Here is a 26,477-nt window from a genome sequence, read left to right as displayed (position 1 = left end):
AGCACGGAAAAAAAGTGACTTATGACCGTTTTTCACACTGATGACTATTGCAGGATCCCCCAGGGTCACAGGATCAAAATGCTTAACCACCGACTCATGCTTATGGCGGTTGCAGTGTCCTGGGGTTATGTGATTCCCCTTTTGCGACCTTCTGACAAGCAAAGTCAATGGGGGAGCCAGATTCATTTAACAACCAGGTAAAAAAAAGCTTATCAACTGCAGTGATTCACTTAACAACTTAGGCAAGAATGGTCGTAAAAGGGGGCAAAACCCGCTGAATGAATGTCTCACTGAATGACAGAAAATTTGGGCTCAGTTGTGGTCGTAAGTTGAGGACTCCCTGTAGGGTTTCCCAATCTGAAAGAACTCACATCACCTCTTGATGTAAGTTGGAACAGAAGTATGGGAAGCTGCAGGTGACTCAAGAGATGGGTATGCAATGAAATGAGATCTCCGCGTTCATTCTTGGCCATCTTAGCATTACATCAGGGCAAGCGCAACACAATCTGCCCTTAAGAAGGTCACTGAAATTCTCTTCTCCTTGGGAAGAAATTTCAGTGCAAATTCTTTTGCATCAACACGGAAGGAGAACTGGGGGAAAAAATGAAGACAGAAAAGTGTTTCTCTACTGCTCTGCTTTAAAGTAGGCCCTGGTTTCATCTCTTTAGCCAACGACGAGTTTTATGTGATTACCCAACTGGGTAAAATAGCACTGAAGATGTTACCTGGTTAGGAAATGAAAGGCCTGCAAGAAATCAACCATGCTCCGAAAACATCGAGGATCTTATGGTCTTATTTTGTATTTCCTACAGCAATAAGACAGCTTTCAAAATCTTGTGTACATCAATGGGCTACTGAACAAGAAATACAAAGGAGAGGAGAAATGAAACCAAGGAGATCATCTAGGCTCCATCCATTCTCTGGAAGGAGGAACTGTGACCCTAAAAGAAAAGTCACTTTCCCTTCATTAATACCAGCTTGCTTTGGAAAACTCTTTTGCAGCTGCCAAATTAAGCAGATGGGGGAAATCCTTTTAGAGGTTGAAGAGAGAATTTTGCAAAAGCCAGATCCAGGCAGTGACTTTGGCAGAAAGGAATGCACGAAGACCACCTATCCGCTTCCAAACAAGAGAGGCAGTGTAATACCAGAAAAGAAGATGTTTCCTTTGACCATTCTACACACTAAGGTAAAAATGGAAAAACGCTGCTATGATTTAAATAGAAAGGCAATCCACCTCTGGGCAGTCGGTGATCAAGTGATTTAACATGCATGTCTTTCACTACACTGTCTCAATACTAAGAGTTTAGGGTCTATTGGAGGAATCCTAGTGTAACTTATGAATGGTTCTTTAATCCTTAAATTTAGATAGGAAAACATGCTCAGTGCAAGATGTATTCAGGTGGAGGATTGTCAATGTAATTGCATGATAACCTTTAATTACTGTGGGAGGAGGGGATCATCTCCACTCTTAATCGCTACATCAGTGTTTATCAATCTTGGAAACTTGACGGTATGTGGCCTTCCACTTCCAGAATTCTGAAATTCTGGGAATTGAAATCCCCACATCTTCAAGCTGGCAAGGCTGAGAAACATTTCTCTACATATTGCAGCATGCCTTATTCTGCAGAAAACCTACATACCAAATTTTGAAGTTCCGTAGCATGGAACTTTTGAAGCTAAGAATGCATGTGTAGGAGCCTGCTTGCCTTTTAGAGAAAGCAAATCAGTTTTGGATGAAGTGAATCAGTGGAGAACAGTGGGGAAGCCAGGAAAAATGTACCCATTTGTCCTTTTAAACAAGAAATATATCCCTGGGGAAAAGCCTCATTGTACAACATGGACGTTTTGCTGATGGTGCCCCTAAAGTGGGAGTTTTCCAAGCTGCAAAGAGGCATTGGTCATTTAATAGGTTATTATGGACATTAGCAGTTGGGGAACATATAACGTGTGCATGCCTTTGAGATTTCCTGGTTGCAAGGACAAAATCGTGGTGTTTGCATGATTACATCATTGCATTTATGTATCACCATTTTGGCTGCATCAATGCAGCTGAATCCAGATGCTACTTTGTCCAATGCCTCAGGAGTTCTTCAGAAGCTTTGGAGCATGTGGGACACCAATGTAGCACTGATTTGTCAAATTGTCTGCAGTCATCATCCGTCTCTGGAAAAGATACAGCTGCTTTAAAGAGCTGTAGATAAGTGAAGCACCTGCCCCATTATCTGCAGGGTGTCATCGAAAAAATCAAAATGGTGGGCATAGTATATAGAAAAAAACAAGAGGATCTTTGGTCACATTGTGGTATGGTCATCATCTTGACTTTTTTGACCATACCCTGCAGATTTTCCTGGTGCCATTAAAACACTTGTTCTCTTTACATGATTCCTCTCATGTTTAACTCTCATAAATGATAACACATACACACGCGCACACACATTTTACTCTTCTATGAAGCTGTAGATAGGTTAGTATAAAGGCAAAGCTACTAAGATTGTTGTGCGGTCTTCCCAGGCAGAGACCAATGCGATTGAATTATTGTTTAAAGAAATTGTAATCATGATTTTTGAAACCTGTTGCTGATTATTGTATAAATGTTACTAGTATTTTTCCAAAGCATAACTGCTTTCTTCAAAATGAAATAAGCCATTTCTGCTGCATCTGAGAGCGATCCAGCTCATTCTGCTAAATGGATCCTGAATGCTGAGGTTCCCCTCCATTGCACATATCTTGACAGAGGACACCCCACAAATGACCCACAAAAATCCAACAATGGATCCGGTTGGGCTTTTCATTCATTGCAACTTTGACGTATCCTTGCATCTGGCAAGGTGTGCTACCCAAATAGATAACTGTGGAGGGAGACAAAAGGATAATGAGAAGGAGAGAAGAGAAGGAGAATGCAGAGTAAAGGAGCATATTTGGATCCATGCTAGCATAAACTTTTCAAACTTAACAAACACTTCCTGACAGTTAGAACAATTAACCAGTGGAACAACCTGCCTCCAGAAGCTGTGAATGCTACAACACTGGAAGTTTTTAAGAAGAGACTGGACAGGGTTTCCTGGAGGTTTTGAAGAAAACATTTGTCTGAATTGGTATAGGATCTCCTGCTTGAGCAGGGGATTTGACTAGATGACTTCCAAGGTCCCTTCCAACTTTTTTTAAAAATTATTATTATTATTATTATTATTATTATTATTATTATTATTATTATTATTATTATTATTATTATTATTATTATTATTATTATTATTATTATTGCTACTGCTACTGCTACTACTACTATTACTTTAACTTAAAATATAGCTTCTTCCTCTATCTTCTGCACATTTTTGACCTTAATCATTTATTGTTATAGATAATGCTTCTTTTATGACTGCCTCATACAGTGACTGTTTGCACTCACACCTGTGATGAAAAAGTAAATTTGCAACCAATCCTGTAGGAGATGACCATGCTGAACTAGAGGGTGGAGTCAAATACATTATCAGTTTGGCATCTGATTCAGAATAACAGACTTGGAAGGGACCTTGGAGGTCTTCTAGTCAAATCCCCTGCTCAAGCAGGAGATCCTATACCAATTCAGACAAATCTTTTCTTCAAAACCTCCAGTGTTGGTGCAATGTCAATAGGCAAGTCATTCCACTGATTAATTGTTCTAACTGTCATGAAATTTCTCCTTAGTTCTAGGCTGGATCTCTCCTTGATGCTCCATAAGAGACATAAGTGCAGTCCCCTCCCCCCCAAAGTCCATTGATTCTTATCTGTCGCCAATTTTGTAGTACAGAATCAGTAGATCAGATTTTTCTGAATAGGTAGCATGAAATAAACTTAAAGTACTGTTCAACTCTATCCTGGCTTCTGACTTCTTGCATCTGATAGTCCTCTCATTTCCTACCTTTCGACGTCTGTAAAGCTGAAGCAAAATGGTGGTTTCATTTAGCTACTGCTTGCTTGACGAGTGAATGGCCACTCCCAGTTCTGGTAGCTAAATGAGGACGACCTACTTTAAAGCAGTGTTTCTCAATCTTGGCATTTTCAAAATTTGTGGACTTCAACTCCCAGAATTCGCCAGCCTTCATATCAAGCCGCGTGCTGTGCCACATCAGAGGGAACAAATGCTGCCCAGCAATGCACATAGATATAAAGGTAAAGGTAAAGGTTCCCCCGCACATGTGTGCTAGTCGTTTCCGACTCTAGGGGCCGGGGCTCATCTCCGTTTCAAAGCCGAAGAGCCAACGCTTGTCCGAGGACGTCTCCATGGTCATGTGGCCGGCATGACTAGACGCCAAAGGCGCACGGAATGCTGTTACCTTCCCACCGGAGTGGTCCCTATTTTTCTACTTGCATTTTTACGTGCTTTCGAACTGCTAGGTTGGCAGAAGCTGGGACGCGTAACAGGCGCTCACTCTGTTACGCGGCACTCGGGATTCGACCCGCCAAACTGCTGCATTTGGATGCTATTCAAATAAGAGTTTGGTTTAAACTATTGTTTGGCCAAGGTTTTACTACAAATGTTGCTCTTGGTTACTAAAGAAGTAGGGAAGTCCATAAACTATGGTTCAATAAAAATCAAAATACGGAGAGAGAAGAATATTTGCAGCTCAGAGTTGAACCGTGAGGGGTTTTGCTGCTCTCTGAGCTTTTCTTGCTGATGTTTCATTATCCAAGTAGGCAACAGGTGAACCATTGATGTTACCTAGTTTGTCTGCAAGAACACCTGCCAAGCTCAGAGAGCACCAAAGACCCCCAAAATCAAAATGGTGACCACAGTGATGTAATTGGGACTCAACCTGATTTTTTTTTACATAATGCAAATGAAAATATAGGCAGAACTTTGATCGCACTGTCACAGCCATTTTGAGTTTTTTTAACTATACTCTGTGGATACCTCCTAAGTAACCAAAACTCTTACCTTGAATCTGGCTCTGAGCTTGTGTACCAAAGTGCCCTGGGGCAGCCAGGGACCCCCGAGAATTGGCTGTCGTCGGAGTGACCCTCATAGAGTGCCGAAGCCTTTCCAGGTCTCCATAACGATCTTGGAATTTCGTTTGTTCTTCCAATTTCTGCCTGTGCCCTGAAAAAAGCAGGGGAGAAGGGAATAAGTCAGAAAACATATTCAGGGTCAGCTCAGAGAACTCCAGAAAAGATGCATGGAGGTAGTCCTCAACCAATGACCGCAACTGAGCCCAAAATTTCCATTGCTACGCAAGGCAGTTGTTAAGTGAGTTTTGCCCTATTTTACAGTTGTTAAGCAAATCACCGAAGTCGTTAAGCGAATCATACAGTTCTTAAGCGAATCTGGCTTCCCCCATTGACCTTGCTTGTTGGAAGCCAACTGGGAAGGCGCCTACCACTTCTGAAGGCAAGCTGTTCCATTGGTTAATTGTCCTCACTGCTAGGAAGTTTCTCCTTAATTCCAGGTTGTTTCTCTCCTTGATTGTTTTTCCATCCATTGTTTATTGTCCTGCCTTGTGGTGCTTTGGAGAATAATTTGACCCCATCTTCTTTGTGGCAGCCCCTTAAATATTGGAATACTGTTATTGTCACCCCTACTCTATTCTATTCTCCAGACTAGCCAAATCCAAATGCTGCAACCGTTTTTGTCTCCAGGACCTTGATCATCTTAGTTGCACTTCTTTGCACTTTTTCCAAAGTCTCAACATCTTTTTTTTATAATAAACTGCTAAGCAAATGGTTTTAAATCAACGACTACCTGTACTCTCTTGTCTAGTACAATCACCAACTGAAAGTTTAATAGGTGGGTGTGGATTTGAACTCAGGTTTTTGCAATCTGCTTCCAACTCTCTAACCATGATACCACACCATGGCCCTTCATAGGGTGCAAGAAACGGAGGGCCTAGCCTCCTGGAGGCATCTTGCTGGTTCAACACCACTGAGCTACTTGTTGAATGACTTTCATAACTTCAACCAAGTTCTAGTTTTGCTTCCCTTATGGCACGCGATACCTGTATCCATTGCAAGATGCAGCTTGTGAACGCTGTCCCTGGAAGTGTCCCAAACCAAAGACATGTGGCAAAAAAAGTCCCATTTGGCCCTCGGCCATGTATTTGTGGTGAGGGGAATTCCCTCAGAGAGAAATCCTTGCAAAACAGCCGCTGCAGTCTAGGCAGCCCAATCAACATTGTGTAACAGAATTAATCTCCAGGGCCGTTCTGATATTGTGGCTAAGGCTTTAGACTGGGGAGATCCATGACAAAGCCCACCTTATCTCTGGAAGTTTACTGGGAGATCCTGGACCAGCCATTCTTTCTCAATCCAGCCTACTCACAGGGTTGTTGTTTGGGGAGAAACTGCAGGATGGAGTTTGCAGCTTTTTGCAATAACATTCAATGTTAGCAGCATTGACATCCAGCTCACAAGGAATAAATATTTGCATGCATTCTCTTCAGTTAATTTTTTTATGTCTTTATTCTTGTTGTACAGTATTTACAGCTAGCCCTTTACTTACAACATTCATTTAGTGACCTAAGTTACAACAGCAATGAAAAAGTGACTTATGGCTGGTTTTCACACTTACAACCATTGCAGCATCCCTATAGTCCCCATGATAAAAATTCAGGCACTTGGCAACTGGCATGTATTTATGACAGTTGCTGAACTATGCTGGGATCACGTGATCACCATTTGCAACCTTCCCAGCTGGCTTCTGACAAGCAAAGTCAATGGGGTAAACCAGACTTGCTTAACGACCTCATAATTCACTTAACAACTGCAGTGATTTGCTTAACAACTGTGGCAAAACAGGTCGAAAATGTGGCAAAACTCGTCTAAAAATTGCCTTGCTTAGCAGTTGAAATTTTGGGCTTAATTGTGATTGTAAGTTGAGCACTACCTGTAGCAACTCTGAGCCTCTTTATATGAGCTATTTGTTTTTGGCTTTTAAGTTTCCCTACAAAAAGCCAAGTTCCTTCTTCCAAGTTCTATTTTTAAACTGCCCGTCATTCTGTGACTTTGACTTTGTTTTTGCTTCAAAAACTTCCTTTTGGTCTTTAAGCTCAAAGTTATGGGCACCATTATACGTATATGGATGAAACTTACTGAAGGAGAGAACCTAGAATTAAGGAGAATTTTTCTTTTCAAAAGGCAACTGGACTTTCTTTGTTTTTCCTTGAAGACGTTTCACTTCTCATTTATTTATTTTTATTTTAATTCCATTTATATCCCACCCTTCTCCGAAGACTCAGGGCGGCTTACAAGCTTAGCAGTAGCTAAGAAGCTTCTTGGAAAAGCACCTTTGGGACAACCATGACTGGATGACTTAGAATCTCCATAGACCGTCCAACTCTGTTATTCTGTATAAGCCATTCTACCTCCTGTCTGTTCGAAGAAGGCAGAACAGTCAGCAAAGAAACTCTTCTGGCTAAAACAGGCAAGAAGCTACTGAATTTCTTCCCTTGGCAGCCACCAGCGGAGTTCCGAAGGAAGACAGGCAGTATTTTCAGATTCTTCCCCCCTCCAACAACACAAGGCCAGCATGTTGGCTCCCCTTACCCCAACGTCCCCTTAAGAAGATCTGTATCGCTACGACATCAAATGGCTGAAATGTTTTCCATCTGGAAGGATGGATATGAATCTGATACGGCAAGCCGTAATAAAAAACATGCTGGTCCTTTGGGGCAATGTGGAGACACGGAGAATGCAACATCTGATGCTGGAAAGATACCTTTCAACAAGAGGAGGGGGAAGCAGATCCTGATCTACTGTACATTGTTCAATCTCCTGGAGATCCATCTTAGATTACAAAGGTTGCCTGGTGTCCAGGGGCTAACGAGAGCAATGACGAATCGACCCCCGATTCTATTTTCCCCACATCCTTGCTCCATAAAATGGGAAAGGACTAGGGGGACACCCACCCCTCCCCAGAACCCAGCAAGATAATTTCTTTGCAAAAACTCCGTATTCCCCCTTTTCCTCTCTTTTCCAGCTGAGTGGGACCATAAAACAAAATATCAGGTAATATATGGTGTATCATGGTGTGCCCTGAGCCTCTTGCTCTGTTTTTAATGAAACCTCAGAATGAGTTGCCAACCCACTGCAGCCGAGCAGAACACAATTTTCTTAGAGGATTGTGCAAAGCTTTGGATCGGATGCCCCAAAGATATCTGAAGCACAATGAGGTGTGTGAAAATCGCACTGGTCTGCATCTTAGCTGCAGGCTGGAAGGTATGTTGTGCTCCGAAGGGCTGCATCATTTCTTCATTTCCATTTCATTTCTCTTTTCTTAGTTTTTCTCCCTGACCCTGGGCTGGATAATATATGGAAGAGTTTGTAGTAATATTACTGCCTGCACATTTTCAGCTAGTCTTTAAATCAGGCTGAGTAGCCTGACCTACTAGTAAAGTGGTCCTTGACTTACGACCACAATTGAGCCCAAAATTTCTCTTACTAAGCGAGACATTTGTTAAGTGAGTTTTGCTGCATTTTACGACCTTGCTTGCCACTGTTAATCACTGCAACAGTTGTAAGTGTGAAAAATGGTCCTAAGTAACTTTTGTCAGCAGCATTGTAACTTCAAACAGTCACGGTCCTTGACTGGTAATCATTCATTTATTGACCAATCAAAGTCACAATGGAACTGAAAAAGTGTCTTATAACCGATCCTCACACTTATGACCTTCACAGCATCCTCACAGTCATGTGGACAAAATTTGGGCGCTTGAAAACCAGCATGTATTTACGATGGTTGCAGCATTCCAGGGCCATGTGATCAGCGTTGACAATCTTCCCAACTGGCTTCTGACAAGCAAAACCAAGGGGGGAGGGGACAGCTGGATTTGCTTAATAACTTCATGATTTAATTAACAACTGCAGCAAATTGCTCAACAACCATGGTGAAAAAAGGTCATCAAATTGTGTGTGACTCACTTAACAACCTTCAATTGTGCCAACTGCGTTAATAAGTCAAGTATTACACACACACACACGTATATATATATATATATATATATATATATATATATATATATATATATATATATATATATATATATGTATATTTTAAAGGTAAAGGTTCCCCCGCACAGGCGTGCTACTCGTTTCCAACTCTAGGCCAGTGCTCATCTCCATTTCAAAGCCGAAGAGCCAGCGCTTGTCCGAGGACGTCTCTGTGGTCATGTGGCCGGCATGACTAGACGCCAGAGGCGCACGGAACGCTGTTACCTTCCCACCGGAGTGGTCCCTATTTTTCTACTTGCATTTTTACGTGCTTTCGAACTGCTAGGTTGGCAGAAGCTGGGATGAGTAACAGGCGCTCACTCTGTTACGCGGCACTCGGGATTTGACCCGCCAAACTGCCGACCTTCTGATTGACAAGCTCAGCGTCCTAACCCACTGAGCCATATAATTTCTCAATGTCCTATGATATTGAGGTCTGACAAAAGCTTTTTATTGATCAAAATAATTCAAGAAGCCGCTTCTCTAGCATTCAGGAAGCTTTGCCTCCTCCAGATAAATAGTCTATGCTGAGAAGGGGAAGGGAAGGGGGGGAGGAGGAGGAGGGGGAAAAAGGGGCCTAAGGAATTTCATAGTGACAAACTGATCAAAAGACTTAGCTATCAACATCATAGATACTGGGGGGTGGGGGGTGGAGAGGAGTTAATATTGTAAAGTTTCTTCAGAAGAGAGAGGCTGCAGGGGGATCTGCTTCTTGTTACCACAATCAGCTTATCCAGATTCATTAATATGGCAAATGAATGGAGGAAATTAATTTCTTTAGCTGCATCTGTATTTAATCTATAGCAAACATTTTGTACCTCTAATATATTATTTGCTTCTCCGGTGGTTGTTTTAGGACTGGCTGAAGGATCCTTCCTTCCTTCCTTCCTTCCTTCCTTCCTTCCTTCCTTCCTTCCTTCCTTCCTTCCTTCCTTCCTTCCTTCCTTCCTTCCTTCTCTTTCATTCCCCTCCTTCCAGTTAAAGCAAGGAAGAAATACAGTATGATGGTTGAGAACTTCATCAATTTATCTCTTCCCTACAATTTTTCTGCTTTTAGAAAAAATGCAGCTCCATCAGAAAGAATTGTCCACCCCATCAATAACAGGGTATTCTTTTATTTTATTTTTTGTCCTGTTTCCCAAGAGGTCTAATTTCCTTGGCTATACTTGTGCCTTTAAATACTCCATGCCTGCCTCTATTTAAACTCTCCTTGTAGCACACAAAGTGTTTGGAGGTCCTGAACAAAAAAAAACCCCTCCCCTTAGGCTTTCTTGTTCACCCAAATCATATGGGATACATAATTTGTTTGGTTTGGGAAGGATTGAGAGAAAGGAGAACTTTATTGCAATTGTAAATTGAGCAGCTGATCCACTCTGCAGCATTTGGCTGATAGCTGCTGGAAAAAGATGGCTTTTTAGCACGGGCATTTGTGTGCAGTTCCAAAGGAATGTAAAATGTAGAAGACACACTGTCTCCTCACATGGAACATGTCCACCACAGAGATCTCATTATCCACATGTTGGATGTAGGCCTATTCATACCATTTGAAAATGGAAATTGGTTTCTGTACACCAAATCATTTCTTTAAGATCCTTCTGCTTTCTGAGATGGAAGGAAGGAAGGAAGGAAGGAAGGAAGGAAGGAAGGAAGGAAGGAAGGAAGGAAGGAAGGAAAGAAGGAAGTTACAACTTCTCAAGTCTTGCAAATATTGCTCAAAGGTTCGTATTTACTCTTCAAAGAAAAAGGAAGCAATAGTATTTAGCTAATGAGGGGGTGGGAGAGGAAAAAATGGTTTTTCTCATGTGATGACTGGGACAAGCATCAAAAATTAACATCATTATCCTCTGTTCGTGTTTTGTAATGGATTGGCTGGAGTTCAAGAAACGAGATGCGTCATATTTACAACAAGACTTTTATGGAGGGCAGTTCCCACGATGCTGGCTCTCTTTTTTCCCCAGTCATGGGACAGCTCCCCCAGTGAGATCAGATATCCAAGAGCCAAGCGCAATGGCTGTTTGGTGGCTGGAATGCAGAGCGCTGCCCCTTCTCCTTTGCCAGGATGACGCGGGATCTTCCTCAATCTCATCTGAAAATGCCTGAGGTGCAAGTTTCAAAAAAGCCATGCCTTCAATACCTCTGTTTTGGGAGTGGGGGGGAAATTCTTCATTTTTTGCAAATCTCAAGGTCTGATTTGGCCTCATTCTCATATTTATTTGAATATTGAGGTATTTACATATGTTGCTTAAAAGACATAATGTAAGTGTAAGCAAATGTAAGTGAACAAAGTTCTCCCCCAACTGTCTCACAGAGTGTTGTTGTTGTTAGTTGTGAAGTCGTGTCCGACCCATCGCGACCCTATGGACAACGTTCCTCCAGGCCTTCCTGTCCTCTACCATCTTCTGGAGTCCATTTAAGATCACGACTATTGCTTCAGTGACTCCATCCAGCCACCTCATTCTCTCTCGTCCCCTTCTTCCCTTGCCCTCAACCTTTCCCAGCATTAGGCTCTTCTCCAGTGAGTCCTTCCTTCTCATTAGGTGGCCAAAGTATTTGAGTCTTAGCTTCAGGATCTGGCCTTCTAAAGAGCAGTCAGGGCTGATCTCCTCTAGGACTGACCGGTTTGATCACCTTGCAGTCCAAGGGACTCGCAGGAGTCTTCTCCAGCACCGTAATTCAAAGGCCTCAATTCTTTGCCGTTCAGCCTTCCTTATGGTCCAACTTTCACAGCCATACATTGCAGCTAGGAAGACCATGGCCTTGACTATATGCACTTTTGTTGACAGGGTGATGTCTCTGCTTTTTAGTGTGCTGTCTAGATTTGCCATGGCTTTCCTCCCCAGGAGCAAGCGTCTTTTAATTTCTTGGCTGCAGTCCCCATCTGCAGTGATCTTGGAGCCCAGGAAAATAAAATCTGTCACTACCTCCATTTTTTCCCCATCTATTTGCCAGGAGTGGTATGTCCTCCATAAACAATCCCATGGCTGTCAAAGTGTGTGATAGTTTCTTCTCCAATAGAAGAGAATATTTCTACCTCAGGATTGAACTGTGGGGTCCCTGGTACTCTCTGAGACTGGTTGTTTTCTTGCAGATGTTTTATTACCCAAGTAGGTAACATCATCAGTGTGGCACTGATGATGTTACCTAGTTGAGTAATAAAATAATTTATTCCCTCTTATAGTACATGGGCCTATGCCATTATGCCATCTTCACTGTCCAGGGAAAAATCATATCTATTTCTTTTCTTTTCTGGCATAGTTTTTCATTAGGGCTTGCTGAACATTTGTATCTTAGCAGGAAATAAATAGTATAACAAAATGCTGACGGAAGCTGACAATTGGTTCTTTCTATTCCAAGAAAAAGAAAAACAATCCTAGTGCTTTTGGAATCTGAGATTTGTGGCTCCCAGGAGGAAATTGTCTTGATTGATATTTGAAAGCAGATTACATGGTGCAAGTGCACTGTAAGATTAGGTTTAAAAGAGTTGGGTTGACTTAATTACCTGACATGCATGTATCAACCACCACCTTCCACTGCTTTGGTACAGTTGTGATCACACAATGCAAAGGGGACAATACATCATGCCCACTCTTACTGGGAGGATCACAAGTAAGTATGCCATGAGAAAAGATACTATCAAAATGAAGCACTGTGGCATGTACGTGGATTTAACAGATAAGGCCAATAGTTCTTGGAATACTGGTTAGCTTCTTGTTTCACTTCAGTTGCTTTCTGCAGATTATTCCTGATTTTACATAGGGATAATGGGAACTTCTGACTGCTACATGCTGAGGCCTGAAGTGGTTTGGAATGGGTTGCACTGGTCTTGTTAGTCACTCCTGTCCTGCAGTAAAAGAAAGAAGTGTCTACTTGCTGGAAACAACCAGATGTTCAACCAGTTTATGTCTTGAACAGTGGCTAGATCTGTGGATATGATCAGGCTTTCATGTGGAACTTTACACTGGGACAGCCTACAGTTGCTGAAACTACAAGTGTAGCCTCAGTCATAATCACTTGGCATCTCAGCTTGGCACCAGCTACAGCTTGAAGAAACTGGATTCTCTCAGCGGTGAGGGAGCTATCTGAATTTTATACAGTTTATACCCAGTTTTACCTCTTGCAAATCAATAAGCAAACTGGAATGCATCTGTGCACAGAAATCTGCTCTTTTTCTAATTTTGCAGTAGAGTTTTGCCATGCAGAAAATATGCATGTATTAAGCAAGCAGACAGACAGACAGAGGAAAGAATGCGCAAACATGAATACATTAGAGTTAAGTGTATAAATAAATTACAGAAATCCCTGAGGTTTGAAGAAGTGTAATTCCCTATTTAGGTGTGTGTGTGTGTGTGTGTGGTGGGGGAATCTAAAGAGGACAAAGTATTTCAAAAGGCACTGAAAACTGTTGTCCAAGCCAAACAAACAAACATGCTGGCTGAAGATTTCTAGGAGTTGAAGTCCACACAACTTAAAGTTACCAAGTTTGAAAAACACTTAGAAAATATTTGGTTAGCTGGCCATTTAGAACAAGGATCTCCAACACCCAGGCCACGGATTGGCACAGTTCCACAACCTGCCAGGAAGCAGGTTGCGAGTGAAGCCCCATCTGAACACACACAAGAGCCAGGCCGCATGTGAAAGCTAGTCCACAGAAAAACTGCCCTCCACAGAACTGTTGCCGGGCACCCAAAAGGTTGGGACCACTGATCTAGAACATCTGCACTCCGCAGCATTTTATTTTCCCCATATATATAGTATATATATACTAAGTGCTTCGGTTAGATGAGAACTTCTCTTGGGTTATCATAAAATCTCTGTTCTGTGTTCATTTCTGGGAAATATTACTAGGGAAGTTGGAAGAGCTTTCCCAGAAAGAAAGATGGAGCAAGTTGAAGGAACTACTCAGGTGCAATCATGGAAGAGGGCCAGATTAGATAAAAACATCAAACTAGACTTTAAAAGATGAGTGGGGAGAAGCAAAACAATTTAGGTTTAGCAAAGGGCAAAAATCTGCATTTGTTTACTATGGATTAATCTTCTAGCTCTGGATTTCTCACTCCCTTTTCAGAGGGCTAAGGAAACATACAGTTTACATCAAGCCTAACAACAGCCATTCTGCTACAGCCACCTCTTTGGAAACCCAGTTTTGATCAAAGGGAACAGTGAGAACACTTCAGGTAATTTCTTCACCTCCAACTGTCCAAAAGAGGACAAGCCTTCACTTCAGAGCAGTGTTTTTCAAACATGCTGGCTGGGGATTTCTGGGGAGGGGTTGAAGTCCACACATCTTAAAATTGCCATGTTTGAAACCTTCCTCAGTCTGGTGCTCTTTAGCCATTGCTAGCTCTTTGAGGTAATCTACACAAGAACACACCCTGGAGTTCTAGATCTATCTAAGTTTGCATTAACAGAATCTTGCAAGTACCCCTGTCCCCCTTCACCTTTGTACTCTACGGAGGGTCCCTTCTGAGGCGTTTGCCGTGACCCCATTTCTTCTGCAATCTCAGTTGTCCCTTATCTAACTCTTGGTTAGTCTGTGACTCCTCCTCCTTTCTCCCAAGGTTGTTCCCACACGCCATTACGCCATATTGAGATTCTTCCAGAGTTGAGGATTACACCTTCCCTCCAGCAGAACTCAATTATGTTCTGAACGCTATAGCTAGAGGTTTGCTTTCCACATGTGCTGGGATGACAGGTCCAGGAACACTGGCTGGGCATTCTGGAATATATAATCACGTCACCTCTAGAGAGTTCCAAGCTAAAAAAAAAAAGAGTGGTCTGCAGCAAGGCGTTCTACACAGATTGCACGGAAGCCTTAATTGGAAGTCTGTTGATGTCGGTTCCATTGTGGGGCATGAATTTGGAAGAACACAAATAGATCTCTGTGTGTTTAAAGGCTGGGAAAGTAACAGGGATGGAGCCATGACAGTTGCTTGGGGCTGACAAATCCCTGCAGCAATGAAGCTGAGAAACAGAGTGGGAGAAAGCCTGCAGATGGCACTGTAAGACTAATTATAACAGCTGCAATCTATGGAAGATGTGATAGACAAAGATAAGTTTTGATCCAGGGATAATTTCCCACAGGGAGGGAGAAGCTACTCACTGGAGCAGCTGACCCACTAAGAGCTTCTTCTGTGCTATGTGTTTCTTTTTTTTCTTGCATGGTAGGCTCTTGAGGGTGACGATGAGTGATGCATGTAAAACAGTTGTGGGACACTAAGAGCCATCCAGATGTGACTGGGCTTCCAATATTCCAATATCCCAGCCATCATGGTTAATTATGCAGGCTGCTGAGTAAACCAGTATACAGATATCCGTAGGACAATCACTCTTGAGGTAGGACAATGTTTCTGCCATTTTTCCAAATAGACCCCTGGATTAGGCTGATCCAAGAGTGATATTACCATATTTGATCGAGGCCTGCTCCATAGGATGGATGGATGGATGGATGGATGGATGAATGGATGGATGGATAGGAGGGAGGGAGGGAGGGAGAGAAAGAAAGAGAGAGAGAGAGAGGAAGGGAGGGAGGGAAGGAAGGAAGGAAGGAAGGAAGGAAGGAAGGAAGGAAGGAAGGAAGGAAGGAAGGAAGGAAGGAAGGAAGGAAGGAAGGAAGGAAGGATTCATTTGTGGGTCTGCCAATTTTTCATCTGCTGATTGTAACTAGCTTTTAAGTAGGGCTACATGATCTGGGCTGCAAAAGTCTGAATGACTACTAGATTACAGCCAAAAGTTACCTATATCTTTCTGTTGCCATCTATAGGTCTTCTAGATTTCTCCAACCAAGATCCCAGAGGGTTACTTGGAGTAGCAGCTCCCTACGCAAATCTGTCAAAAAAGCTGGGGTTCACTCCTTGTCAAAAAAACCTCTAGGGGTTAGCCTTGCAAGTCAAGCTATTCATAGAGACAACAAGGCTTTGCTTGGGAGGCCAGAACTGGTTCCCATCAATTATATGAGATTTTAGAATTTCCTTTGATATTTTACATGTCACGAGGACTGCTAATGCTCTGCTGTCATTTCACACCATGTTCTGATTATGCTGCATCATTCTGAATTTGTTCTAAGCTAGCCTGAAATTAAGGAGTAAAGATATATATATATATATATAAATAGAAATTAAATTTATAAATCAGTCAGGAGCTTAATTTTTCTCCAAGCCCTTAGTACCCTTCTGAGAAAAAAGAATTATCTGCACCTCCTTGGATGGAGTAGAATAATAAAAGAAGACAGAAGAAAATGAAATTTCAGGAGGAGCAGGCAGTGATAATGGTTTCCAGCTAACACCATGCATCTTATGAAACAGTCTACAGTCTGAGACCTTATTGTGCAATAATAAACATGCTCTTCTTTAAAACAGCTTTCCTAGGTCTGGGTGCCCTACAGATGCTGCCATTACTTTTCCAGATTTTTTAGCAAAGGCCATCCTGGTTGTGGGATTCTGGGAGCTGAGGATCTGGAAGGCTGAAGATGAGTTGGTTGACAGTGTCATAAGATCACTATAATTTATAAGCTATTCCAGGGGTTCTTTGTTGTTTTGGCAATAACAAATTAACAAAGCTACTTCCTTTGAAACAAAAAAGCATTAAAGAGGCCTAAGCACTCATGATTACATTTGTTCATTAAGCTATAAATGACATCACTCCCTTAAACAAACAAAAAAGGGGAAAGAATTTTTGAATTAGCTTCGCCTACCTGATATTGGGATGCAGTTCCCAGATTTCTCTAGCCAACACAGTTGGGGGATTCTGGGAATTATTGACACCTATGTCTTCAGGGCATCAAATTAATAGTGTGCAATTTATTCCATGGAATCATTCCCTAATGACGAATTAATTAAAATGCTTCAAAGGGCTCTGGCTAAGGCAGTGAGAAAGGAATAATACATGAAGGGGAATCAATGTGGATTTTAAACATTTATTGTTAAACATTTATTGCAATTCACGTTCCCTTCCCTACTTTAAATAGAATCTAGTTTCCTAAATATGATCTGCTCTTTTTGCTTTTCCTCCCCTGTCTCTTCTTTTTGTGGAAATTGCTCATCTACCTGTATGCCGTTCCCCTTTCTCCTACCTGTTTATTTATTTATTTGGTGCCCATCTCATTGTCAAGCAACTCTGGGCAATTACCTAGTTTGGGTAGCAAAACATCTGCAAGAAAACAACCAAACTCAGACATCACCAAGGACCCCACAGTTCAACCTTGAACTACAAATATATATTTATAATATATTTTAAAGGTAAATCAAACCGCATTTTGTTTTTGGCCTCCAAACTCTGGTGTAACACTCAGACTAAATGTGAGCCTTGGTCAGAAAAAAAAGGCCTGATTCTAAGTCAGTTTTGTCCTTTTTGGGACTTGGAAAATTGTTTCGAAACTCAAGTTTCAAAGAAAGAACAGCCTTCTCCAGTTGGGCATCTGGGTGCAAGTACTGAGGTACCTGCAGCGTTTCCAACCAGCCAATGATCACGCTGACTGGCAATTCTGGGTGGTTCTGTTTGTTTGTTTATTTATCTGTTTGTTACATTTATATTCCACTTCTATTTTATATAAAGCAATGTGTATTCTTACAAGAATTGCTTGAGGTGGGTTGGGCTGAGAATAAGTGATTGGCCCAAAGTCACCCAAGTAGATGTTGTACTTAAAAGAGGACTAGAACTCATGGTCTCAGGGTTGTAATCGATACACCAAAATGACTATAAGCACAACAGATTTAAAGAGCACCAGGTTAGAGAATGGTGTTGGAGAAAACTCCTAAGGATAACATGGACGGTCAAGAAAACCAACAAATGGATCATCAAGCCAACCAACCAGAGTTCTTACTCAAAGCCCAAATGAGCAGGCTGAAATTATCCTCCTTTGAATACATTACATGAAGACCTAGCTCTCTACTGTTGGAAGAAAAGAAGAAGAGGACAACCAGCAAGCAAGGTGGATGGACGGAGTTTCAGTGGTGATAAGTGTCCCCTTGGAACCTGAAGGACCAGGTTAGAACACATTGTCATGGGAAAAAAAATCTATTTATGTGGTCACTGAGAGTCAACAATATCTTGATGACACCTAATCAATCAACTAATACAGGCAAATGTTTGAGGTAGGACTGAAAGTGCATTGTGTAGACAGGTTCCTATTTCAATTTCCCAAGTTTTCATTTTAGAAGATCTGGAGGACATAGGATGGAATGAATTCCTGGCAAGACTGGGAAGAGATATTGTCTGAGTTGGTACAAGTTCAGAACCCTTTGCTTCTTTTCCCAAAGTGGATTCTATGGCACATAAGACTTATAAATACATTCTGAGTTCAGTTGGCTACAGAGGTTGCCTGTTATCTCTTTGAATGTTCCTAGCCGTACCCTCTTTTGGTATTGCTTCCTATTGACGCGCATGGTTCTGCATAACTGGGACATCCCAATTATGTTGGGATGAAGGACAGCAAAAAAAGTTCTCAAGAATAAAAGGTGTCTTCCTATGTACACTGATGAGCAATCATTTTAGACTTCCATTCAAGAGGTATGACCAATTTATTCATACACACACACACACACACACACACATATCTATCTCCCCTACTCGGCATAATATATTTGGCAGCTAATTGCCATGACTAAAAGGCAATTAAAATAATAAAACTAGATGATCCAAGCAATTTATATTAAAAAAATCCATAAAGCAGCAGCTGTGGAAAGGGAATAAAAAAATGAGGGCAAAATAGCAATGAAAAGCAGTCACCTGAAGTTTATAACCTTTGACTGAGGGTTTAGGAGGATTAAGCCAGATGCCTGAATCTCGCTCAGATTTAGAGAGTATCCCTGAAGTGGGAATTCCAGAGCTGGGAGTGGGGGATTGCCAAAAAAACCCCATGAAAGCTCGGCCTGTTCATAGACACCCATCCCTGTTGAAAATCAACTAGCAAATCCCTGGGGCTGTTTCCTTCTTCTTTTTCATGCACACCCTTCCCCATGCTCTATCGACTCTGAAACATGTGCTTCGACCTAGGAAGTGGTTACATCAAAGACGCTGTTAGTCCTGTGAGGTAGTCTAGACAAGAGGCACAAGCAGGAAGACTAAGATCTATTTTTATAGTAAGGTTACGTTAATAGAATCTTGCAAGCCTGAAAGTATTAAGAGCCGTGGTGGCACAGTGGTTTGAATGCAATATTGCACGCTAATTCTGCCAACTGCCTGCAGTTCAATTCTCACTGGCTCAAGGTTGACTCAGCCTTCCATCCTTCCAAGGACCCAGATTGTTGGGGGCAAATATGCTGATTCTTTAAACCACTTAGAGAGGGCTGTAAAGCACCGTGAAGTGGTATATACAGTAAGTCTAAGTGCCATTGTTATTGCTATTGCTATTTCTCCCCTCCTTTCCTTAGTCCTGGTGGTGCAGTGGTTAGAATGCAGTGTTGCAGGCAAACTCTGCCCACAGCCTGCAGTTTGATCCTCATCGCTCAAGGTTGACTCAGCCTTCCATCCTTCCGGGGTCAGTAAAATGAAGACCCAGATTGTTGGAGGCAATATGCTGACTTGTTGGGGGCAATATGAAGCAGTATATAAGTCTAAGTGGTATTGCTATTGCTATTTTCCTCTCTAGATAGGGAAGGAGGGTCCTTCTGAAATGCTTCCCACATCCTCCTTCCTTTTGTGGGCTGAGAGGTCTTTTACATGCCAGTTGTGGTCTCCCTCCTGCCTACCAAGGCCATTCTCACAGTCCATTACAGTTATATTACAAAGGGCCTCCTCCCAAAGGGCTATAAGCAACAAGGCTGATCTCTGTATGATGGTCTTAAATGAAGCTAGACTCATTTGTGCTAAAGTATGATAGCGTAGTTACCTTTTTTGGTAATTCCTATTCATTTTTTTCCCCTTTTGCTGTTGCATAAGCAGTCAACAAAACAAGCGCTGGGTTCAAATTCACTTTTACCAAAGAAGAGCACCTTTCAGATTTCCAGAAGTTTGAGGAACATGGAAAAATGGATTTTATTGGTCGATGATCAAAATAAAATTGATCTGGATAAATGCAAGCGTCCACGTGCCACTTGCTTTGCTTTCTCTTCTTCTCGCACTCACACATCCTCCAAGCATGACACCACTCTCCTCTGTGCATTAATCCATCTACCACACCTTCCTCACAACACGCAGCAAGCTGGAAGCAAGAGCTTAGCGATGGCTTGGGGCGATGCTAGATGTACAATAACACCTTGAGGGCACTGATGGGGGCCTCAAGCATTCCTGGTTATGAAAGAGGATGATACTCTTAACAACGCCCTGAAAGGGGAACAAGGTCTGACGTGTATTGAAAGATCAATCATCTACTTTCAGTTAGGACAGAGAAGACAATTCGTCCTTCGAGGATCAGAGGAGGAGCAGAAGGATCCCTCAGCCTGCTGTTGAAACAGACAGGTCCAGTGGTGAAAGGCAGATGTCATCACAAGGCAGAGTGAAGTGGGCTATCTCAGGCCACCAGAGAGGGAGACGCAGAAGATGGGACAAGGTGTTTGAGGACAGAACTGGGGGCACCACGTGGCTTGGTGCCATCTGAAGGAAGCAGGCAGGCATCAGTATGGAAAGAGGGTTCAACTGCCCCTGGGTTCCTCAATCCACTTCAGGACAGAGAACACCAGTAGGATCTTACGCCTGGCTATAGTGGCCAGATGGATGGCTTGTGACTTTTGGAAATCAGGACAAAGGTCACAAGTGTCAACTTCTGCTATCTACAAATTACAGCTAGCAGATTTTTGAGGAGCGTGAAGGAGAATGTGAGGGGTATATCATGAGGGATGAAGGAGAGAATATCAGTAGACATGGAAAAAAATCCACATTTGAAAGATAGCTTTTTAAAATAATAATAATAATAATAAAGGATGGCCACCATCTTGATTTTTTTTACAACATCCCCATGCCAAGACACCCCTGCCAACAAAGAATATACATATTCAGTGGGCATGGAATAGGAAGCAGGAAAATGGGGTGGCGAGATGTCACTCATTTTGGAAGAAGATGCAGTAGGCTTTAATCCTGAATACAATACAATATTTAATGGCAGATCCCATTTATACTGTTTTTGCTGTCATATTTTAGACAGCAGATGACAGCCATAAAAAACAGAAAGGGCCTTTGTGCTTATCCAATGCATGTTCTCATTTCTTGTAAGGAGCCGTGAAACTCTGTGGTCCTTTTAGTAAAGAGAGAAGGAGAAATGACTGCAGTAGGAAGGATATGATGTAGGTCAGGGGTAGGCAACCTTGGCTCTTTTAGAACTCGTGGACTTCAACTCCCAGAATTCCTGAGCCAGCTATGCTGAGGGGAAAGGGAGAGGTTTCCAAGCTGAGCCATGCTGGCTCAGGGATTCTGGGAGTTGAAGTCCATGACTCATAAAAGAGCCAAGGTTGCCTACCCCTGAAGTAGGTAGATAAAATGGAGCAAGGTGGTTAGGCCTTGGCCACAGTCTGGTTAGGAGAGAATGGAATTAGGGCATTTGTGATTTCAAACTGTAAGAGCTGAGAAGCAAAGTCAGTGGGGAAAGCTGGGTTCGCTTGACGACCGCACAATTCACCACACAACTCTCGTGATGCATTTAACAACTGTGGCAAAAAAGGTCATAAAATTGTCGGGATTCACTTAACAAGCCCCCTTGCTTAGTAATGGAACTCCTGATCCCAACTGCGGTCGTAAATCAAGGGCTACTTGTAATCTGCGTTTGCTAATGTCTGCTGTATTCACATTCAGTCTGAATATAGTTTTAAAACTAAGAGTCTGTTTTGTTAGCCTGGGCATGCCATAACTGAGTTAAAGCACCAGAGGCTGTGAATAGGGGTATGGTGTTTGGAATAATAATCCTTAAAAAGAAATACTTGTCTTTCTTCCACCTTTCTTTAGTTTACCTTGAGACTCTTGGCAATTTGCTTCATGGATGGGGAAAATAATGAATGAATGCATGGATCATTTAACTTAATTGTTTGACCCTGATATAATAATATTTCTTCAAGCTAATTGAAACATGTTATTGCCCCCCAACTTTCTTTCTAAATAACAGAATATTAAGAAACCCCTAAAGAGCTGCTGTTTGTTCCTAGCAATTACCAAGGAGTCAGAAAATTGCCCAGACTTGATAATTATTGTTTCTGGAGGCAGGGAGAAATTTCCCAAGCCAGCAAGGAAACCGCCTGATTTTACATTTTATTAAACCAGCAAAAAAAATGTGTCTTGGAAGCTGAAGCAATGAATATCTGGATGAAGAAGTTGGTCAAGAGGCTATTCTGATTAGCCTATCATGAATGCACCCATTAGATGTATTTTGAAAATGTGAGATCTGTAGATTTCTTTTTCTATTTCTTTGTACATTACACGCCACTCCTTAGCAGTCATTCAGGATGACTTAAATCAAAGTTAAGCAACAGCAATAGCCATAGCACTTAGATTTATATAACACTCCATAGTGCTTTACAGCCCTCTCTTAAGTGATTTACAGAATCAGTCTATTGCCCCCAACAATCTGGACCCTCATTTTACCAACCTTGGAAGGGTGGAAGGCTGAGTCAACCTTGAGCTGGTCAGGATCAAACTCCTGGGTGTGGGCAGAGTTTGCCTGCAATACTGCATTCTAACCACTGTGCCACCACAACTCTTGTACTACCTTGTGCTTCTGAATAGAGATCAAATCAATACATAAGCGACAGTCATCAACAGAGATGGTTTTTTAGTGAATTCTCCACCTCTGGAGGTTTTTGAGAAGAGTGGCTCTTAGGGATGTTGAAATGGTTTGTTGCAGGACTAAACTGGAGGGTCTTTGGGATTGTTTCTAATTCTGTGGTTCTAGGATTCTGGGAATCTTTGATAGCTGTCAGCTACCTTTGGAATTCTTTACAGCACACCTTGAAGAACAAGAATGGACGAGGTTGCCTTCTACCCTTGCTTGTCAGCTTCCTAGTTGACCTCTGGGCCATAATCCAGATTACTGGACTGAATGGGTCTTCAGTTCGACGCAGTCTCAGGACTCTTCATAGATTATATTATTTTTCTCCAGTAAAAAAAATATGGATGGAAGGGCTAGCAGATGAAGATGGAAGGGTTCCAAATGAAAGATGTTCAAGCTGGGCAGTTGAATGAGCAAAGTCTCGCTTGGAAACACTATGCTGAATCATGGCATGGCACTCTTTGTAGGGCTGGCATACTTTAGAGCAGGGGTCTTCAAACTTGGCCCTTTTATGACTTGTGGACGTCAACTCCCAGAATTCCTCAGCCAGCTTGCGTGGCTGAGGAATTCTGGGAGTTGACGTCCGCAAGTCATAAAAGGGCCAGGTTTGAAGACCCCTGCTTTAGAGTGTGTGGACCTACGTGTGCCTATGAATCTCAAGCACTATTACAGAAAAAGTCACCAATATTGCAGTGTACATGTGTTTGCCTCTGAGTTAATCAAAAGGTAAAAAGAGATGCAGGCTACCTTCAACTTACAACGATTCATTTAGTGACCGTGCAAAGTTACAACGGCACTGAAAAAGTGACTTAGGACCGTTTCTCACACTTACGATCCTTGCAGCATCCCCAGGGTCACATGATCAAAATTCGGACCCTTGGTAATTGGCATCTGTTTATGACTGTTGCGGTTTACAGAGTCACGTGATGACTTTTTGCGACCTTCTGACGAGCAAAAATCAATGGGGAAGCTAGACTGACGTAACAACCGTGTTACTAACTTAACAACTGCAGTGATTCACCTAACAGCTGTGGCAAAAAAGGTCATAAAATGGGGGCAATGTTCACTTAACGCTCCCTGCTTAGCCAGGGAAATTTTCGTAATGCTACCTGCATTCATTCAGAAAGTGCTAATGTTATTCCTAAATAGAATTTCAGAGCAATCCATATTTGCTTGGGTGGCCACCTGGGATGCTTCCAGTTCAGGCTGCCAAAACATCCTCATTAAAAAGCAGATGTCGATAAGAGATTTATCTCCTCATCGTGTTGAAAGATGGAGCTGAATCCTGAAATCTAAACACAACTAGGGGCCAATTATTATTTTTTTGATGGATGTTTGGAACTGCTGCAGAGTCATGATGCATTGCTGCCGGTCGCTATGGTGAAAATAGTGGCTGCAGGCGTATAATTTGGGACACTGGGATGATCAGAAAGCAATTCAGAGGAATGGAACTGTGCTGAGAGAAGGCTGCATGCTGGAGAAGGAGAACTTTGGATTGCAAGTGGTACTTTAGTCAGCCAAACTAGGCTACGTTAATAAACCAAAACAAAATAAATCAGCACTCCAGAAGATTACCATGCAGCCATGGTAATCTGGTAAATCCTATTGTTGCAGGATCCAGTCTGGTTCGCTCACTGGAACCAGAGGTTTAGCCTTCTGAGCTTTGAGACTCATGCTGGAGCCCGTCCTCAGGGAACTCCTCTCTACTGGAATGTGGGCTTTATGAGGTGTCTTCCTACTGCTTGATTGGAGTCAAGGAGTTGGCAGCACAAGGAAACAAAAGCCAACAACTTAATAGCCAGCCACCAACACACCAATCAACCAATAGGAAGGCACCACATACATACCACACATGAAATAGCCCAAAGCCCACATTCAGTAAAGAGGCGTTCTCTGAGGATGGGCTCCTGCACGGGTCCGAAAGCTCGGAAGATTAAACTTCTGGTCCCAGCGGCCGACCAAGGTTGGATCCTGCAACATTATCCCGAGACATGTATATTTGCCTTTATTCGTGAAATTCTATTGTGTTAATCCAGAAATTGCATAGAGCGGTAAAACCCAGCTCAGAGCTTAGCAAAAGAATGCAACTGGCACTTGCAAGAATTTACTGTTCTTCAAACGAAGCACACACAGGGATATTAGGGGTAGAAACCTCCTGCCCAACCGTCTTTTTGCCACAACTTTAATTCCTGAGCATCCACAAGGGGATGGCTGGGCCCAAAACGTGTGCATGGCAACATTGTAATGCAAATGCCATAGCTTACAGCCTTGCATAGGATGCTGGGGCACGAGGACGTAATGGCCACATGTGCAGGCTCACGTCATCTTATGCTTGGCGTCATTTGGCCTCATCATCACAGTTTGCTGTGGATGTGGCTGCCTGAAGTCTTCCTGTGTGAAGCCAAGCCCTGAACTAATTACTTACGATGTGGTTTTTGTTGGGGATTTGTCTTATTTTTTACATATCTTCTTAAGCCCTGAAGGGACTTTTTCAGCTGGCATATGAGTTCTTCCACTTAATGGCTTTTACACATGCTGAAAATTAACATTGAGAATCAATGGTTTTGGCCACTCTCCAAGGTGCTTGATAGCTCTGCCTTGCAATCTAATCACAACTGCTCCCTTGGGGGAACGGATGCTTGGGAATCAGGCCAAGTTCGTTCCAGGACTACTAATAACTACATCTCCTCTTTCTCAGGTATTCCCCTTATTTTTCAGGCAGCTAAAGCCATTGCGGGCAGTCATGGAGTTGGTTATCTATGTGGGTATCAATGCCAAGCCAACTTTTGTTGACTCCTGCTTTAGATAGGGGGTTGGACTAGAAGACTTCCAAAGTGCCTTTCAACATTATGATTCTAGAATTCTATGATTGTAAGATCTCAGAAAAATAAAGAGAATCAGAATTGATTAATATCTCAATGAGAAGCCACCAGGACATCATAGGGTTGTAGATTAAACTGGGAAGTAAATATATGTATTTGCTGGGAGAAGTCAATAAGAAACCTCTTCTCCATCAGTGTCAAGAAAAATAGACTGATGTGTCCATAAAGCGATCCTAACTCCAAGGATTTTCTTTTCTTTGGGATTGATCAAGGTATCTCTACAGGTCTAAGTGCTTGTGACCCATTATAACCTACACACAGAAATGTACTTTGTTGAGAAAATCCCATTACAAGGCAATGTCAAAGGAGTGATAAACCAGGAGGAGTCTGATAGCAACTTTCCAGCTAAGCCATTTCAAAAGGTTTTATTAAAAATGCATTATTTTCTTCCCCTTCATGGATTACTGCTTTGTCATGGCAAAGGGGCTTGCCATAGCTATGCCGTGCAGGGCCACCCAAGACGGACAGGTCATAGCAGAGAATTCTGAGAAAGTGTGATCCACTGGAAAAGGAAATGGCAACCCACTCCAGTATCTTTGCCATGAAAACCCCATGGACAGTACCAAAAGAGAAAAAGATACGACGCTGGAAGATGAGCCCCTCAGGTCGGAAGGTGTCCAATATGCTACTGGGGAAGAGCAGAGGGCTAGTACTAGAAGCACCAAAAAGAATGAAGCGACTGGGCCAAAGCCGAAAGGACGCTCAGCTGTGGATGCATCTGGTGGTGAAAGGAAAGTCCGATGCTCTAATGATTTATTCTCCAAAGGAACCTGGAATGTAAGATCCATGAATCAAGGAAAGCTGGACGTGGTCAAACAAGAGATGACAAGACTGAACATCGACATCTTAGGTATCAGTGAACTAAAATGGACAGGAATGGGTGAATTTAATTCAGATGATCATCAGGTATACTACGCTTGCTTCTGGGGAGGAAAGCTATGGCAAATCTA

The 26,477-nt window shown here is 42.3% G+C and overlaps 1 protein-coding gene across 4 annotated transcripts in view; it reads right to left on the bottom strand.

Annotated features, from left to right (window-relative positions):
* Positions 1-26,477, bottom strand: part of RUNX3 (RUNX family transcription factor 3) — a gene marked incomplete at its 3' end in the record, with an annotated part of 232,507 nt that overhangs the window by 17,290 nt on the left and 188,740 nt on the right. For all 4 annotated transcript variants that reach the window (XM_081335173.1, XM_081335175.1, XM_081335174.1 and 1 more), the window contains one exon: positions 4,916-5,077. In XM_081335173.1, the coding sequence (XP_081191299.1) occupies positions 4,916-5,077 (162 nt within the window). The remainder of the gene's footprint in view (positions 1-4,915; positions 5,078-26,477) is intronic.

This window comes from Vipera berus (assembly GCF_964194415.1).
Source record: "Vipera berus genome assembly, chromosome: 9".
In the NCBI taxonomy this organism is placed as follows: Eukaryota; Metazoa; Chordata; class Lepidosauria; order Squamata; family Viperidae; genus Vipera; species Vipera berus.
Note: the sequence above shows the minus strand (reverse complement) of the source record. Positions and strands in the feature narration are given on the sequence as shown.